Source organism: Dendrobates tinctorius, unplaced genomic scaffold (assembly GCF_039654945.1).
Source record: "Dendrobates tinctorius isolate UK_male_01 unplaced genomic scaffold, ASM3965494v1 ptg000163l, whole genome shotgun sequence".
NCBI lineage: Eukaryota > Metazoa > Chordata > Amphibia > Anura > Dendrobatidae > Dendrobates > Dendrobates tinctorius.
This window is the reverse complement of record NW_027361830.1, coordinates 37,916-56,767: the sequence shown is the minus strand read 5'-3', so window position 1 is coordinate 56,767 and position 18,852 is coordinate 37,916. Positions and strand designations below refer to the sequence as shown.

General features: G+C 43.5%; 2 protein-coding genes across 4 annotated transcripts in view; one reads left to right on the top strand and one right to left on the bottom strand.

Moving 5' to 3' along the window:
• Nucleotides 1-944, bottom strand: part of ACD (ACD shelterin complex subunit and telomerase recruitment factor) — a 141,986-nt gene extending 141,042 nt beyond the window's left edge. For 2 of the 3 annotated variants that reach the window (XM_073550123.1, XM_073550121.1), the window contains exon 1: nucleotides 817-944. The gene's annotated coding sequence lies outside the window, so the exon portion shown is untranslated. Of the gene's footprint in view, nucleotides 1-683 lie in introns of all 3 variants that reach the window. The other variant, XM_073550122.1, reaches the window with a different exon arrangement.
• PSMG4 (proteasome assembly chaperone 4) lies at nucleotides 869-16,011 on the top strand. Its single transcript, XM_073550124.1, has 3 exons — nucleotides 869-1,116; nucleotides 10,133-10,208; nucleotides 15,569-16,011. The coding sequence occupies exons 1-3, from the start codon at nucleotides 946-948 to the stop codon at nucleotides 15,688-15,690; spliced, it is 369 nt and encodes a 122-aa protein (XP_073406225.1). The 5' UTR covers nucleotides 869-945; the 3' UTR covers nucleotides 15,691-16,011.
• Nucleotides 16,012-18,852: the final 2,841 nt, after the last annotated feature.

Genomic DNA, 18,852 nt, shown 5'->3' with positions numbered 1-18,852 from the left:
TTTTGCTGTGTTTTTTTCAGTGTTTTTCCCAGGGCACATTTGTCTCTTGTGCGTGCTGATAACGTTTATTGCTTAAAAAAAAAAAAATCTAGTTCTGCATTAGCAGCTTTTTTCATCAAAAACGCAGCAAATCCTGACACCTGCATTTTTTTTGCACTAAAGCAATGATAATTATTTTATTTCTATGGCGCCGACATATTCCGCAGGAGGGGAATGGGCGAAAAGCGCTGAATAAACACTGAAAGAAGCGACATTCTGCAAAGACGCAGCTCTCTGACAAAACAGTCAGGAGAAAAAAAAAAACAACGTGTGCATGAGATTTCGGAGACCTCCGCCATTGCTGCTACTGTGAAACAGCTGAAAACGTGCAGAAAAAAAGCCGCAAAAACGCACCATGTGAAAGGAGCCGAACTTGGGTTTTTCCGGCTTTTTTTTTAAACGCTATTAGACAATAAGAGAAACCTGAGACTCGCCACAAGCGCTGCGGCCTTTCTCCTAGGGCTTCTTTTTCCTCACGGAGTATTGCGGGTTCCTGGTGTCTTGCACACCCCGGCACGCTCTGAATTGGAGTTTTTTTTATATTCTGGCACTTTACTATAAGCTTATAGGCTAAAAAACAAACTGCTAAACACATATAGGCTCAAAATCCGCCACCAAATGCTCTTGTGCAAAACACCACTCACAAGGACCCGGGGCTGTGTCCTAGCGCAGCGTTAATACACATAAATGGCGGGCTGTGACTGACTCCTGTCCAGATATTCCAGACGGGACTCCATACGACAGCTCGGCGTACCGTGAGGAGCGCACGCATCGTACCTGCACGCTATACCATCCCGGGAACTTCCTCGGCGGCCATATTTGTTGTGGGCGGAAGTGTCACACATACAGGGAGACTATGACCCGGTGACGTCACCGGAAGCCGGGTACCGGCCACAGAGAAGAAGCATGGAAGCCATGGAGCTGTCGCACCGGCCCATCACTATCCACAACTTCAGTGAGAAGATCTGTGACCGGCTCGTCCACTTCCACGTCATGAGCCTGCAGGACTGCTTCTTCCTGTGGGTCGGGTTCTCGGCCAGGCTGTGTAATCTGGCGGTGGCCATGTGCAGCAGATTTGTGAGTGCCTGTTCTATAGAGGTTGTGTGTATACAGGCCAACGTGTCATCCTCCGCCGCCTTTTGAGGGCAGTGATTGTTATTTTTAACTTAATTACATGTATTTTGGGCTGAAATAATCTTTTGCTGTTGGGTTTTGTTATAAATTTTGCACCGGTTGGCTTTTACAGGTTCCTTGCTTCACAGCAAATTCTACTTTGATTTTTTTGTGGCCATAAATCATCTCAGACAAAGATAAAGAGTTACAATGTCTCCTGTCGGTCCTTCAGAACAACCCACTGACTGAGGGTGGTCCAAAACCTTGAAAGCTCTTTATAAATATCTATCTATATATATGTTATAAACACTTTTTCCTATATGGTTTTTCTTACTTTGCTTCCTGTATTGTTTCAGTTCAGAGAGGAGTCCCAAATGAGATGTCATAGGAAGCTGGGGCTGCACTCACTCCCTGCAGACTATTGCCCCCTCTTGTAACAGGACGGCATCAGCGGCACTGTAGTCACTTATCGCAGCTACTGCCGTCCCCTGAACCTGGTTCTGTTGAGATGATTGAGAAGTGACCCCATCTTCAATCACCGCCGTCACAGTCACTGCTTCTAACATTGCAGTCTCTTTCTCTGAAACGAGACGTTATTAGGCGTCGGTGATAGAAGCAGTGTGAGTGACACAAGCGCCGCCTCCTGAGGGTGATTCATTTGAGAGCAGTGATAGAAGCAGTGTGAGTGACACCAGCACCGCCTCCTGAGGGTGATTCATTTGAGAGCAGTGATAGAAGCAGTGTGAGTGACACCAGCACCGCCTCCTGAGGGTGATTCATTTGAGAGCAGTGATAGAAGCAGTGTGAGTGACAGCAGCGCCACCTCCTGAGGGAGATTCATTTGAGAGCAGTGATAGAAGCAGTGTGAGTGACACCAGCGCCGCCTCCTGAGGGTGATTCATTTGAGAGCAGTGATAGAAGCAGTGTGAGTGACACCAGCACTGCCTCCTGAGGGTGATTCATTTGAGAGCAGTGATAGAAGCAGTGTGAGTGACACCAGTGCTGCCTCCTGAGGGTGATTCATTTGAGAGCAGTGATAGAAGCAGTGTGAGTGACACCAGCACTGCCTCCTGAGGGTGATTCATTTGAGAGCAGTGATAGAAGCAGTGTGAGTGACACCAGTGCTGCCTCCTGAGGGTGATTCATTTGAGAGCAGTGATAGAAGCAGTGTGAGTGACACCAGTGCTGCCTCCTTAGGGTGATTCATTTGAGTGCAGTGATAGAAGCAGTGTAACACCAGCGCCGCCTCCTGAGGGTGATTCATTTGAGAGCAGTGATAGAAGCAGTGTGAGTGACACCAGCGCCGCCTCCTGAGGGTGATTCATTTGAGAGCAGTGATAGAAGCAGTGTGAGAGACACCAGCGCCGCCTCCTGAGGGTGATTCATTTGAGAGCCGTGATAGAAGCAGTGTAACACCAGCGCCGCCTCCTGAGGGTGATTCATTTGAGAGCAGTGATAGAAGCAGTGTGAGTGACACCAGCGCCGCCTCCTGAGGGTGATTCATTTGAGAGCAGTGATAGAAGCAGTGTGAGTGACACCAGCGCCGCCTCCTGAGGGTGATTCATTTGAGAGCAGTGATAGAAGCAGTGTGAGTGACACCAGCGCCGCCTCCTGAGGGTGATTCATTTGAGAGCAGTGATACAAGCAGTGTGAGTGACACCAGTGCTGCCTCCTGAGGGTGATTCATTTGAGAGCAGTGATAGAAGCAGTGTGAGTGACACCAGTGCTGCCTCCTTAGGGTGATTCATTTGAGTGCAGTGATAGAAGTGTAACACCAGCGCCGCCTCCTGAGGGTGATTCATTTGAGAGCAGTGATAGAAGCAGTGTGAGTGACACCAGCACTGCCTCCTGAGGGTGATTCATTTGAGAGCAGTGATAGAAGCAGTGTGAGTGACACCAGTGCTGCCTCCTGAGGGTGATTCATTTGAGAGCAGTGATAGAAGCAGTGTGAGTGACACCAGCACTGCCTCCTGAGGGTGATTCATTTGAGAGCAGTGATAGAAGCAGTGTGAGTGACACCAGTGCTGCCTCCTGAGGGTGATTCATTTGAGAGCAGTGATAGAAGCAGTGTGAGTGACACCAGTGCTGCCTCCTTAGGGTGATTCATTTGAGTGCAGTGATAGAAGCAGTGTAACACCAGCGCCGCCTCCTGAGGGTGATTCATTTGAGAGCAGTGATAGAAGCAGTGTGAGTGACACCAGCGCCGCCTCCTGAGGGTGATTCATTTGAGAGCAGTGATAGAAGCAGTGTGAGAGACACCAGCGCCGCCTCCTGAGGGTGATTCATTTGAGAGCCGTGATAGAAGCAGTGTAACACCAGCGCCGCCTCCTGAGGGTGATTCATTTGAGAGCAGTGATAGAAGCAGTGTGAGTGACACCAGCGCCGCCTCCTGAGGGTGATTCATTTGAGAGCAGTGATAGAAGCAGTGTGAGTGACACCAGCGCCGCCTCCTGAGGGTGATTCATTTGAGAGCAGTGATAGAAGCAGTGTGAGTGACACCAGCGCCGCCTCCTGAGGGTGATTCATTTGAGAGCAGTGATACAAGCAGTGTGAGTGACACCAGTGCTGCCTCCTGAGGGTGATTCATTTGAGAGCAGTGATAGAAGCAGTGTGAGTGACACCAGTGCTGCCTCCTTAGGGTGATTCATTTGAGTGCAGTGATAGAAGTGTAACACCAGCGCCGCCTCCTGAGGGTGATTCATTTGAGAGCCGTGATAGAAGCAGTGTAACACCAGCGCCGCCTCCTGAGGGTGATTCATTTGAGAGCAGTGATAGAAGCAGTGTGAGTGACACCAGCGCCGCCTCCTGAGGGTGATTCATTTGAGAGCAGTGATAGAAGCAGTGTGAGTGACACCAGCGCCGCCTCCTGAGGGTGATTCATTTGAGAGCAGTGATAGAAGCAGTGTGAGTGACACCAGTGCTGCCTCCTGAGGGTGATTCATTTGAGAGCAGTGATACAAGCAGTGTGAGTGACACCAATGCTGCCTCCTGAGGGTGATTCATTTGAGAGCAGTGATAGAAGCAGTGTGAGTGACACCAGTGCTGCCTCCTGAGGGTGATTCATTTGAGAGCAGTGATAGAAGCAGTGTGAGTGACCGCTGCTTCACCCCACAGCTCTCAAATTGTCATCAGGGGTGGGGCTGCTGTTACTCACACTGCTTCTATCTTTACCACCTGATGACAATTAGTTTCAGGGAACGAGAGTGTGGTGTTAGAAGCAGAGACTGTAAGGGTACGTGCACACGCTGCGGAATCCGCTGCGGATTAATCCGCACGGATTTTGCAAAAACCGCAGATAATCCGCAGGTCCAAAGACCTGCGGATTATCTGCGGTTTTGCCTGCGGTTTGGTCCTGCGGATTCACTATCTCCACAATGGTGGAGATAAGAACCCGCAGCGGTTTCCGCAGAAAGAATTGACATGCAATTCTTTCTGTGGATTCAAAACCGCAGCAAATCCGCGCGGATTTTTCCGCAGCGTCGGCACAGCGTTTTTTTATTCCCATTCATTTGAATGGTACTGTACACCGCAGCTAAAACTGCTGCGGGTCCGCAGCGGCCAAAAACGCTGCGGAAACGCAGCGGAATCCGCAGCGTGTGCACGCAGCCTAAAGGTGGCAGAGACTGAAGATGTATTCATTTCTCGATCAACTCTACGGACCCAGGATGTCATCAGGGGATGGTGGTGACCATAGCTGTAGTGAGTGACTGCAGTGCAGCCCCCATTGATATCCTTTTTCAGGAAGGGAGACACTGCAGCGAGGTGAGGGCAGCCCTATCCTCATGTGATGTCCCTTTTGAATCTCCTCTCAAACGAAAAGTCACAGGGAATAAAGTTAAAAAAACACCAGAAATACCTGTATTGTGAGACATGTAGTGAATTTAATTATACAACTGACAGTGATTAGGGCTTAAAGGTAGATATTGATAAAGGCTTTATAGGCCATGGGCCACCTCTTTATTGGTTTGTGCACACAATGTTTGCTTCAGGCACCAACTAAAAGAATGTCCATAAGCATAAGAAAAATGACCTGCTCTGCACGTGCTCAGTCTGAGTGTCTTTTAAAAGCCTCTGGTTTCCAAAGATGTGAAGAGGTGAGCTGACTATTCTTCAGGCGCCGTCCGCTCTGAAGACGCTCTATATTTTACCATACAAGTCAACAGGAGGGCTGATAAGACACCCGATCATCTTTTTCAAAGCTTTGCCAGCGGTTTTGGTTTAAAAGAAAATTAAAATATGTTAGTAATTTATTCTTTGTTGAATGGCATTTGAAAAAGGTCTGGAAAACATCTGTAAAAAGACACCACTTAACACAATAGAAAAAAGCTCAAAAAGACCACCAGCGGTCGCTGAAGTCCTCTAGGAAAGCCCAAAATGCTAAAAAAAAAGACTTCAGGATTATGAAATGTCAGAGAAAAGGAGTTTCCTGAAGTGTCTTCATCGTGAGGAAAATCTCTGCGAGTTCTCCTGCCTGAATAAATGTCTTGTGCACATACTCTGATTCAGGGCTGTGTGCTGCCAGCAATAGGCAATGCAACACAAAGGCTAGTAAGCAAACCATGCAAAATGGTTATCGGTACATGCCCACAATCTGGAGTTGCTGTGGTTTGGATGCTGCGCACAGGTGCAGCGTCAAACCCGCAGCGGCCAGATGTTACAGCACAGACTCCTGCGGATCACCTGTGGAGGTGGACATTCTGCGCATATAGCAAGACCGCAGCATGTCAATTTCTCTTGCGGAGATGCGAGTCTCCGCAAGAAAAATTACATCAATAGAATGTATTGGATGCAGTAATCTACGGTTCAGTGAACACGTGCGGATTTACCTGCGTTCAATAAAGCGTAGAGTTTTGGACTTGGCAAACATACGCTGCGTTCAAATACTGCCAGATCGTGGGCACATAGCCTCATGATGCCCACTGCGGTCACTTTGGAGTGTTGGCTCTCTGTGTACTGCTGTCAGGATTGCAGATAGTTATTAGCGTTTCTGGGAATGTGTGAGCCCCAACCATCCAGTACGTCTGCCCGATGCATCCTAAAATGTCCGCCCCCTTTCATCCCAGGAGTTCCATGCAATCCAGGACAGTTGACGCCTAATGATTACTTGCTGCCTTAGGTCATGTACAGTGACCTGGAAACATCAGGGCCAAATGGTTTTTCCTTCCATTCTATTAGTAAGGCCACCCTTGCACAAAGTGGGTCATTGTGTAGTGGAATGGAGCCAAGTTTCCCAACCATTCAAAAATTCCTGGACACTCCTTAAAAATAGGTCCCCTTTTCCCTCTTTGTAAAAAAAAATAAAAAAGATATATTTATTTCTTCTTTCAGTCTACTTGCAATTTTCTTAATTTTGCATTTCATGGTAAATGCTGCCAATGTGTTCATGTTAGTATTATGGGCCGAGCACGTAAATAATATGAAATCTTAATGATTTATTATGGTTTTCCAATTTGTTCGTAAAATTCTTGGCCATCTGGGATTTTTAGTTCTGCAATTGAAACATAAATACTTACATGGCCATCTTTTGATGGACACCTAGCCTCTCATGGCTGCAGCTTGCCTGTATAGAAATTAGAACTATCACCTCAGAGAGCAGCATAAAATAATTTTTTCTGTGGATCGGTGTGAGTCGATATTGAGTTGAGTGACCTCACACAAGACCTAATCATCAGTGTTGGGGCTCATGCAGATGTATGTGGATCTCCGTCTGATCATGGACCACAATGCACGGACTGGCCGCGGGCCTCTTGACTGGAGTGTGACAACTTCATGTATTTCCATGAGGCTGTCACGCTCGGCCAGTCCGTGATTAAACATATGTCATCCACTGACATCTGCATGAGCCCTTAGACTAGATGGAGGTCAATCTTTCAGAAACTACCAGCCTCGTAAAATCATGTACAAGCTAAGCCAAAAATGATGTGATAGAGGGAAAACACCCAGAGAAAGGGGATCCTCTGGATGTAAATGACAAGTGGACAAAAAGGGTCTAAGGAGGATGCCAAGAATCGTTCCGACAAATAGACGGCACACAGTGTGTACGAATGCACAACTAGCTATTCCTTACACACTGATGGGCTATAGCAGAAGATAATCTGCGTGCTAGTCCTTCCGTAGGCTATGTCCAAATGAATGTATTTTTGGTCAGTGTGCTGTCTATGAGGGCAGCGGATGGCACACTGGGCAATGTTGGCCCATGTGCAAGTACACATGAACAAATTTTGGTGGTCTGTGGAGAAAATTTTTTTTTTTTTTTGTAATCGTGGTATACTGCCAACATCGGCAGACCAGTCAGTCGCTATGGAGCCCGTGAATCGGAGGGGATTGCCCTGCTTCGATGCTGTACCAGGCCCCTACACCTGCCCTGATATCTTTCTATAGCTGTACGCAATGATGGAACATGGAACTTTCAGCTCCCTGTGATTCTCACTGTACGTCTGAACTGTGGCGTCTCAGTGCGGCGGATGAGATGACATCGCTGCTTCAACTTCAGTCAATAAATGACTTATTCTGGAGATATACTGTGTTCGGGGGATATATACTGTGGGGCCATCATATTGATTGTAGGGGATGAGGAGTCATCACAAAGTGTGGGGAGCTTTAGGGGCCATCAACTGTGTGTGTGGGGGGTTATACTGTACTGTGGGACTGGGGGCCTTGTGTATGTGGGGTCATCACTGTATTGGGGACTTAATAGTGTGTGTGGAGGAATTTACTGTGGGGGCTTTCATCTGTGTTTTGGGGGGAAGCATTTTGTTGGCATACTTTAATGGGGGACATGAAAGTGAGGGCAGTGTAGTGGATGAGACCACTGACGTGCTTCACTAGTGGCAAAATTACTTTGTAAGTGCTGCTGATAATAGCTAGCTAAACCTGACCTCAGGCCTCATTCACACATTGCTGATTTTTCCTGTAGGTATAAACATGAAGAAATTTTTTTTCATTTGTGTTTTGGATCAAATTTTCATGAATTTTTGTTGTCATTTTTTTTCTACCAGTTTTTTTGCGTAGAAGTGTTCTCAGACTTCTATCAACCAAACCTGAATATTGGACAGCACATCACAGGCTCTGAATGTTGATTGTCCAATTGTATTTTTTATTTATATTTTTTTGAATGGACCCACAGGTTTGCATTGGCTGGTTTGTTTCCTGATTCCATCAAAATGTAACGTATCTCCGTGTTTTGGGGTAGACTGCTTGGTTGGCAAAAACACACAGGCATGTGAACAGCCCCAAAGACTGTAATAGGTACGAGTTCTATCTGTGAAAATAGACCTCAAGGCCTCATTCAGACATACGGTGCTTTTGTCTTTGCTTCATGCTGTATGACCTACCCTGATGGCTCACCTGCTAATGCAATTTTGCTTCACTTTTCCCTCTTTTTATATATTTTTTTTAACTTGTATTTAAAGTCCACCCATGAAGGTGATTGGCTGCTGTGCCGGGTGTCGCACCCCCACTTTATCATTAAAAACTAAACAATCTCTTCCTTTTCCTATTGTTGAAATAATAAGAAAAAATTGCATAAAATAAACTTTGTAAAAGTTCAAATTTTAAAATATCACTTTATTTTTCCTGCACGGTAACATGGTCCCTTGTCTCCACCCCAAAAATGGAAGAACAGTCTATCATAAAGTCTTGCGTAACCCAAAATTAAAAATGGTTCCAATGGAAACTACAACTGTCCCTACAAAAAAAAATGAAGCCTCAGAGAGAAGCCAATGGAAAAATAAAGTTCTGGATCTCAGACTCAGAATGACACATCAAATTTCCAATTTTTACAGTTGTCGTTTGTTTTCTAAAGTGATAAAGAATAAACATTTGGTATCGATAAATCGTCTTTTTTTTTTTTTTACTGTACAGCAAATTAAATGTAACGTAAAAATGAAATTTGAACAGTGAAGGAAATATGTTTATTTCTTTATTACTCCCCACAAATAACTTTTTTTCCAGTACAATAAGTGGCAACATTTAAGACTATAACTCGTCCTGAATATGTTGATAGTAAAATAAAAAAAAGTTATGGCTCTTGGACAACAGGGAGAAAAGAAGGTAATGACTGAATACAAACGGCAAAACCTGCGCCTCTGTCTGCATCCCCTAATGTATTAATTAATGATATTGCAACTTAAAACTGGAACATCCCTTGAAGCAGAACAAAGACTGTTTTCGGCCAGTACTAAGCCCAGTGGATTACCAGGTATACAGTAGTTTTGAATCATACAAACAATTGGACAAAAAGAATTAGACTTGAAAACGAATACCTATGGGATTTTGTACACTGGAAAGACTTGGGGCAGAAACATATATATTTGACTACAGTATATAGCATGTGTTTCTGATCCTGTACTCCTCTACTCTATATGCAAGCAATATATTAATGAGCTGTACCAAGGTACAGAAAAACCTGTATTAGATGGCGCCATCTGCTGGTTTGCAGTAGTATTGTATTTGTGTAACAAGATCTACTATACTAGACTGTAGCAATCACTGGCATCTATTGGTGGAAGCATGGTGGAAGCCCTGCTTGGTATCCAGATATTAGGAAAGAATACAAAATGTCTACAGTGAACGTGTTTCCTAGCATTTTTCTGTATGTGAAAAGAGCCCACATTTTAATGGACGTGTATCATATTCCCAGGGTTGGTTCAGGGACATATTTTAATCTCCATACTATATATTAGGTTACGTTTGCCAAATGTGGAACTTGTGCACAGGAGGTATGTCCTCGTTCCCATTTATCATGGAGAAATCCCCTTTCTGTTGTGTATTTCGGGTGTTGGGCGGTTTTTGTGTTTTTAATTTGAGAACTTGCATGTATAAATGTACACGTGTCCCACGTCACTCCCGAAACCTTTGTCTTCTCCTCTGTTGTCCCAGTGCACTCTGTAGTGTAAGCCAACCTGCATGATTTCCCTGTATTATGCGTGACTGATGGCAGCAATGGTCTAATCATTTTTCTTGCCCTCTTTATTTGTAGGACTCCATGCCTTTGTCTTCGCTGATTCTTGGGGATAAATCTGATACAACTTCTGGTTCTTTTGCACAGAGATTAGGTGAGAGTCTATTGTCTTTTTTTTTTTTTTTTTTTTTAACCAATTTCCAAACTTGTTTTGTGCCCTTCATCTGCTTTTATTCCAGCATATGTGGAATTGTCAAATCTTTCAGATTATTAGCTAGAGAGGACATCTATTACATTTTTTTCTTTTAGCCATTGCCCTTTCTTTTGAAGTTCTGCCATGTTGGACGTTAATCCTGTTGGTCTGTTCTGATGGGGGTGGTTTCTGCGGTCTCCATACCCCTCCCTGCTGCTGATAGCCATCCTCCTTCTATAATTGATGTGGATGATGCCCTCTCCTTAAAACAGCAGCTGTGGGTTTTTCTAAGCAGCTGCCTAGCATTCTGAAAATGGTAGAGGCCCACAAAGCAGCTATAAGAAAATACAAATTGCCCTTTCCTCAGTTGGAAAAGTAATTATGAAATAGCAGTTAACAGGAACAGTGGCGGCCAAGATAAGGTAAGGAAGACCAAGCAAAATTTCAGTAAGAGCTGGTCGTAGGATTGCTAGAGAGTTAAATCGTAACACCCGCTTGACTGCAAAAGATCTTCAGAAAGATTTAGCAGACTCTGGAGTTGTGGTACATTGTTCTACCGTTCACAGACACCTGCACAAATAAGGCCTTCAGGGAAGAGTCATCAGATGAAAACCTCTCCTGCATCCTCCCAATAAAATTCAGCCGCTTCAGAACTATGCAAAAGAACATGTAAACAAGCTTGATGAATTTTGTAAACAAGTCCTGTGGACTGATGCGGGTAAAATAGAATTCTTTGGCCACAATTATCAAAGGTATGTGTAGAAAAAAAGGGCACAATTTCAGGAAAAGAACATCTTGCCAACCATTAAGCATGGGGGTAGATCAATCATGCTTTGGCGTTGTTTGAGCCAATGGAACAGGAACATTTCCCGGGTAGAGGGAGGAATATATTCATTTAAATTTCAACAAATTCTTCATGCAAACATAACACCATGCAGGGTGCCCAAACTTTTGCATCAGTCTATCCGCATCTGCTGTCCATATAGACTTATTGCCCAAACTTTTGCATCAGTCTATCCGCATCTGCTGTCCATATAGACTTATTTTGTAAAGTGTGTATTGTTCTTGTAATGTTCTTGATCTTTGTTCTGCTGCTGTAATACTGTAATTTCCTCCGGGATCAATAAAGTTTATCTAATCTAATCTAATCTAATCTAATCAGCCCATTTTCCTTTTTGTAATATTTTTTTTGAAATGTAAAAGTTTTTTGCCTAAAATACAAAGTAAATGTATCCAATGTGCCCAAACTATTACATGCCACTGTATACTTTATACCATAACTGTATAAAAAGACATGGGGGAAAAAGAGGAGGAAGATCCATCTCACAGGGCACCAAGTTCCAATAAAAATTATAGTTTCTTTATTAAAAAAACTATTAAAAACATGTAAGTATCCAGATACAGTGCCTTGCGAAAGTATTCGGCCCCCTGGAACTTTTCAACCTTTTCCCACATATCATGCTTCAAACATAAAGATACTGTACCAAGTGTAAATTTTTGGTGAAGAATCAACAACGAGTGGGACACAATTGTGAAGTTGATCGAAATTTATTGGTTGTTTTACATTTTTGTGGAAATACAAAAACTGAAAAGTGGGGCGTGCAATATTATTCGTCCCCTTTAACTACTTTGTTGCGCCACCTTTTGCTGCGATTACAGCTGCAAGTCTCTTAGGGTAGGTCTCTATCAGTTTTGTACATCGAGAGACTGAAATTCTTGCCCATTCTTCCTTGGCAAACAGCTCGAGCTCTGTGAAGTTTGATGGATATCGTTTGTAAACAGCAGTTTTCAGCTCTTTCCACACATTCTCGATTGGATTCAGGTCTGGACTTTGACTTGGCCATTCTAACACCTGGATACATTTATTTGTGAACCCTTCCATTGTAGAAGAAAAAGACAGGAGGATGGCACTCACCGTTCTCTTGAAATGATTCACTTTATTTCATATTGACAAAGCATAGGCATCGGCACGGGAGAGATGTAAAAAGACGGACAACAGCCGTTTCCTTGCCAATGCACTTCAACAGGTCCATTGTCTTGTTGGAAGACAAATCTCCGTCCCAGTCTCAGGTCTTTTGCAGACTCCAACAGGTTTTCTTCAAGAATGGTCCTGTATTTGGCTCCATCAATCTTCCCATCAATTTTAACCATCTTCCCTGTCCCTGCTGAAGAAAAGCAGGCCCAAACCATGATGCTGCCACCACCATGTTTGACAGTGGGGATGGTGTGTTCAGGGTGATGAGCTGTATTGCCTTTACTCCAAACATATCGTTTGGCATTGTTGCCAAAAAGTTCGATTTTAGTTTCATCTGACCAGAGCACCTTCTTCCACATGTTTGGTGTGTCTCCCAGGTGGCTTGTTGCAAACTTTAAACAACACTTTTTTATGGACATCTTTGAGAAATAGCTTTCGTCTTGCCACTCTTCCATAAAGGCCAGATTTGTGCAGTGTACGACTGATTGTTGTCCTATGGACAGACTGTCCCACCTCAGCTGTAGATCTCTGCAGTTCATCCAGAGTGATCATGGGCCTCTTGGCTGCATCTCTGATCAGTCTTCTCCTTGTTTGAGATGAAAGTTTAGGGGGACGGCCATGTCTTGGTAGATTTGCAGTGGTATGATACTCCTTCCATTTCAATATGATCGCTTGCACAGTGCTCCTTGGGATGTTTAAAGTTTGGGAAATCCTTTTGTATCCAAATCCAGCTTTAAACTTCTCCACAACAGTATCACGGACCTGCCTGTTGTGTCCCTTCATCTTCATGATGCTCTCTGTGCTTCAAACAGAACCCTGAGACTATCACAGAGCATGTGCATTTATACGTAGACTTGATTACACACAGGTGGATTATATTTATCATTAGTTATTTAGGACAACATTGGATCATACAGAGATCCACAATGAACTTCTGGAGTGAGTTTGCTGCACTGAAAGTAAAGAGGCCAAATAATATTGCATGCCCCACTTCTCAGTTTTTGAATTTCCCAAAAAATTTAAAATAACCAATAAATTTCATTCAACTTCACAATTGTGTCCCACTTGTTGATTCTTCACCAAAAATTTACATTTGGTAACTTTGTTTGAAGCATGATATGTGGGAAAAGGTTGAAAAGTTCCAGGGGGCCGAATACTTTCGCAAGGCACTGTACATATTTGGTATCATATCAGTCAATGGCAGGACAAAAGGGGAACATGTTGAGTTTCTAATGTTATACACATTCTTAAACTTGGTATGAAAGTTTAATACAGTAGGTATCTCCAGTATTAGATCAGAAGGACAGGGTGTGTACAGCAGTGTGAGCAACTGCTTTTTACCCCAGCATCTTTGATATCTCCTGAATTGGATCAGATAGACAGGGTGGACAGTATTGTGAGCATCCTCTTCTTACCACCATAACCCTCATGATGTCTTCAGTATTAGATGAGATACACAAGGTGGACAGCAGTGTGAGCAACTGCTTCTCGCCTCAGCATCCTTGGTATCTCCTGTATTACAGCAGTTGGAACAAGCTCTTTTTACCTCAGTACCCCTGGAATCTCTAGTATTAGTTCAGAAAGACAGGATGGACAGCTGTATGAGTAGCCTCTTCATACCCCAGCAGCCCTGGTATCTCTAGTATTAGATCTGATACACTGAGTGGACAGCAGTGTGAGCAGCCTCTTCTTAATTCATTGCCACTGGTATTTTCAGTATTGGATCAAATATACAGATTGGACCTCAGTGTGAGCGGCCTCTTAGCTCGGCACCGCTGGTATCTCTAGTATTAGAAGACAGGGTAGACAGCAATGCGAGTAGCCTCTTCCCTCGACACACCTTTCATCTCCAGTTTTAGATTAGATATACTGGGTGGACAGCAGTGTGAGCAGCCTCCTTGGCTCAGCACTCCTAGATCCAACGTTGTTTGCGAAGGCTGCCTTCACATCTGGTGTTGAGCTTACGCAAGTAACATGGAGACCCTAAATTGGATTTGGTCAGCCATTAAATGGGTATTCCCATGTTGTACATTTTATCATGTCCACAGGTTGTGCTGTAACTGTATAGTAGAAGTGGATCCCACCAATTAGACCCATGTCTGTCTCAGGAACTGGGTCTTGATGTGCTCCACTGTCAATGGAAAGGTGGTTGGAATTCTCAACCAAATTACTAGAAATTATGACCACTTCTCTATGGCCATTGGGTGCAAAATAAATGTGTGAGATGGGAATATTTCTTTAACCTCCATTGTTATTAAAGGGGTTGTCCACTACTTCTCATATCCCTTGCTTGGCCTCGATTTAAATAGACAATACTCACATCCCGTACCGGCACCATTCCCACGGTGTCGGCACTTTCTCTCCTCGGGGCTCTTGTGCGGTGTTGTCACACGTGACTCGGTGCCCAATCAGCACTGGCGTCACTGTCCCTGCCTTCAGACAAATCGAACATGAAGAGCAAGCCAGAGATCCGCTGCAACTCAGACTTCCTCTTCATGTTTGATTTTGTCTGAAAAAGGGGGAAGTGATGCCAGTGCTGATTGGGAATATTGCCAGCACAGGAGGTGGAGTATAGGCTTTTTATTTTATCGGGGCCAAGTGTGGAGAATGAGAAGGGGTTGTCAAAGTAGTGGACAACTTCTTTAAAGGAGAGCTGGAAGATTTAAAAAAAAAAAAAAAAATTTAAGGGGTATCTAGTATAGGTGTTCGTGACCTATTAGCAAGTGGATAGGATGAATAGGGGCTTAGAGTTCTCTGGGTTTCACAACAGCCCCATGATCTACCTCGATGGTACAGATGCAGCAGATGGCCATTTGCCTGCTGCAGTATTATGTGACTAGTGTGGCTACCCCCATTCAGCGTCACGGTGGTGGCTGCTACTTTTGCATGTACTCTTGCCCTGTAAGTCAACCACAACTTACTAAAGCAGCTGTTCTTAACTATCCCAATTCTACCACATCATGAACCTTTTTATTTGATATGCATGACTTATTAGTTTGCAAACAGTAAAATACTATGTCCGATAATAAGAGTGCAGTCAGCCGGTCGAGATAAGAGCGCTGTACGTGGACTGGCCGGCGACTCTCCCAACCTGAGTGTGACCGCTTCATGTATTTCCATGCATTGTTCAGGAGAGCTGCCGACCAATCCCTGCCCTGCGTTCTGATATTAGTCCGATTTATACAGTCATCTGACTGTGCCCCAATGGTGATTGAATGACAGGGTCATTATCTTGGTAACATTGTAAAGGATTTTTTTTTGCAGCTTATGGTTGTTGTAGACCAGACATAATTAACGTCCCATGTGGATCTAATACTTTTTTTTTTTTTGAACCAATGTGTTATAGCGAAGAAGACCAAGAAGCAAGTGTTTGCTAGTGTCAACATCCCAACCAATGACAGCCAGCTCATGCTGCTAGTAGAGAAACGGATCAAGGAGGAGATGGAATCCTTTCCTGAGAAGTTCTAAAGATGACCCGTCCTTGGCTGGCTGAGGACCCATCAGACTGCTTGGGTTGGACAGTTCCTACCCTCCCTACTAGATGGAAATGCTGGGCTTTAAAGCACACGGACGCTGATGTGTTAAGAGTGACTGCAAAACATTAGCCTCTTACAAGATTTATATGTATTAGTGGATTCGGTGGGGATGAGGCTCGCATACTTAAGTGAGATTACTAAAATTATGATCTCATTCTCCATGCCTGGAAATAATTCAATTAAATCCGCACTATTTTGCAGTGCTGTACATTCAATGTCCAAAATAAATTTTTATCCTACAGTTAAAACTTTATTTTCTTATGGTGATAAGTAGAGTCTTTCATTTTACTTTTTGTCATGTCCAACGATCGTTCAGGACCTCTGCTATTTAATCTGAACAGAGTGTATGGAAACGACAACCTGTATATGCAATTTAATCAGACACCAAATATAATACTTTATTTTTTTTTGTGGGGGCACAGTGGGGAATTGAGCTACTGATGGCAGGTTTTTACATAATTACAGCTGGTTGCTGGGAGGTCCAAGGAACTGTTATAAAGGAAAAACTAAAACTCCAGTAAGCAGGATCCAACCTTAACCAAGTATTCCATTGCACCAGAGCATGTAAAAGCTGCAGTTACTAAGGCAGGTTGGGCATGTGTGTTACTTAGATGTGTTTCTGGGTTCAAGAGGAAACCATGGCATTAACAGGTAAGTACTAAGATCAGTCACTTTCTGGGGGACACTGCGTGGATGTAGTTCTCACCGTGTTTTGCCTAGTACCACCATAACTGCACCACCCCCTCAGACTCTGCACTGGGCATAATGCAGGGCAACTGTTTAAACCAGATAGGCTCTTTAAGACGGAATACCATTTGACATAGCTACTGGATATAACACAAATGTCTGAGTACAGGTGAGATGTGGAGGTCTTGCATAGGAATAGTGAAATGTTCAGATGTTGAAATAGCTCTCAACTCCCATAAATGACAGTGATGTGCAGATGTTGCTCCTCTTCCTCCTGAAAAGTGGGAGACACAGAAGTGGAAACCTAATCAATAAGAAACTACATATACTGGGACATATAGGAAAAGGATAATTTTGGCAGAAAACAATCACTTGTTTATATCAGTTTGTTAAATGTATTTTATTTTTCCATATAACTAGAGAGCTACCCCCTCTCTGCAGGTTTGTGGTGCTACCATGTTCTTTCCATTTGATGGATATAATGGTGCTCTGGGGGATCATCAGAGATTGGGTTTTTTTTTTTTTTTTTTTTAATAACCCAACCCTGACTTGTACTTCTCAACAACTTTGTGCCTGACTTGTTTTAAGATCTCCTTGGTCTTCATGGTGTATAATGTCACTGGTGAGTCACTGCATTACCTGTACACTATACACTAGATACAGAGCTCCTTTGTATAATGTCATTGTATTACCTGTACACTGACAGTATATACAGAGCACCTATGTATAATTCACTGGTGATCACTGTATTACCTGTGACACTATATACAGAGCTCCTGTGTATAATGTCACTGGTGACAATTATTACCTGTACACTGACACTATATGCAGAGCTCCTGTGTATGGCACTAGTGATCACTGTATTACCTGTACACTGATTCTATATACAGAGCTCCTGTGTATAATGGCACTTTTTTTTTTTTTTTATTAATGATCAGTATTGTAGTATTTGGCCACTATGTGATGGTAGTAGGTGGTCTGGCCATGGTGACAATATTTGTTCCTTGTATGTGGTATTATTGGTCATTTTAAAAAATAAAAAAATGTATGTGACACATTCCTTTAAAGAAAAATATACCTAAAGAGAGTATTGGATAGTTTAAGAAATGTTTAACCCCTTAATGTCTATGGACGTGCACAGTCCGTCATGGCAGGAGGTAACTTTCAGCACCATGACGGACTCTGCACGTCCTGCCTTTGAACTGTCACTGCGTGTAAACACGCAGTTTCAGTTCAGTGCCGACAGAAAGGGGGCAGGGACCCTTGCACCCACAGCGCTGTGATTGGTTTGTCAATCTGACAGACAAAACACAGCATTGATCAGCAGGAGAAGATGAAATTTGAGCTTCTCCTTGCTTGATCAGTGTAGGAGCCCAGCGCTGCAGTGGCTGAGCGTCCTGCGCTGACAGCTAGGAGCGGAGCCCCCACCGCCCCTGATGATCGCAGCGTTCAGAGGGGGAGGCAGAGGGCTCCCTCTGCCTCAGGTCGGCGTCCCTGCGATGTAATCGCGGGGCCCGACCTGTGCCATGATGACCCGGAGGTGTCATGACAACCTCAGGGTAATTTACCTACGGAGAGCTGGTGAGATCATGCTCACAGCATGATGTCAGCAGCTCTCAGCATTGGTATAATGCATTACAATGCTGGAGCATTGTAATGTATTATACCTAAAGCGAAAGTGAAAGTCCCATAAAGGGACAAGGTAAAAAATTTTTGAAATATGTAAAAGAAAATTATTAAATATAAAAATTCCCTAAAAATTACTTTTATGTAAAAAAATAAAATAAAAAAAATACACGTTTGGTATCGCCACGTCCGTAAAAATCCCATCCATAAGTGTCACCCTAGTTAACCCGTTCAGTGAATGCCGTAGAAAAAACACAAAAAAGTAGCAAATTATACTTTTTCCAAGCAGTATCATCATACCGCTTGCAAAAAGTGCAATAACACGCAATCAAAAAGACGAATATACATAGTACCGATGAAAACGTCATCCGAGCCGCTATACAGCGTCATCAGCAAAAAATAAGTTATAGCTCGCAGAATAAAGTGATGCAAAAATATTTTTTCTATAAAAGTTTTTGTGTACAAAAACACCAAAACATAAAAAAAAAGTGATCGTAGTGACCCAAAGAATAAAGCTGCCATACTAATTTTACCACAGGCGGAACGGAGGGGGGGGGGGGGGGCAAAAAAGCATTCCTAAATTGCTGGTTTTTGTTCATTCAAAAAATGATCAAAAAAAGTTGTGCCCGAAAATGGTACCAATAAAAACGTCAGCTCTTCCCGCAAAAATCAAGCCCGCACATGACTTTGTCAGCCGAAATATGGAAAAATTATAGCTCATTGAAGATCATTTTTGTGGAAAAAATAGATTTTTTTAATTTTACGGCTCTGTTATAACTTT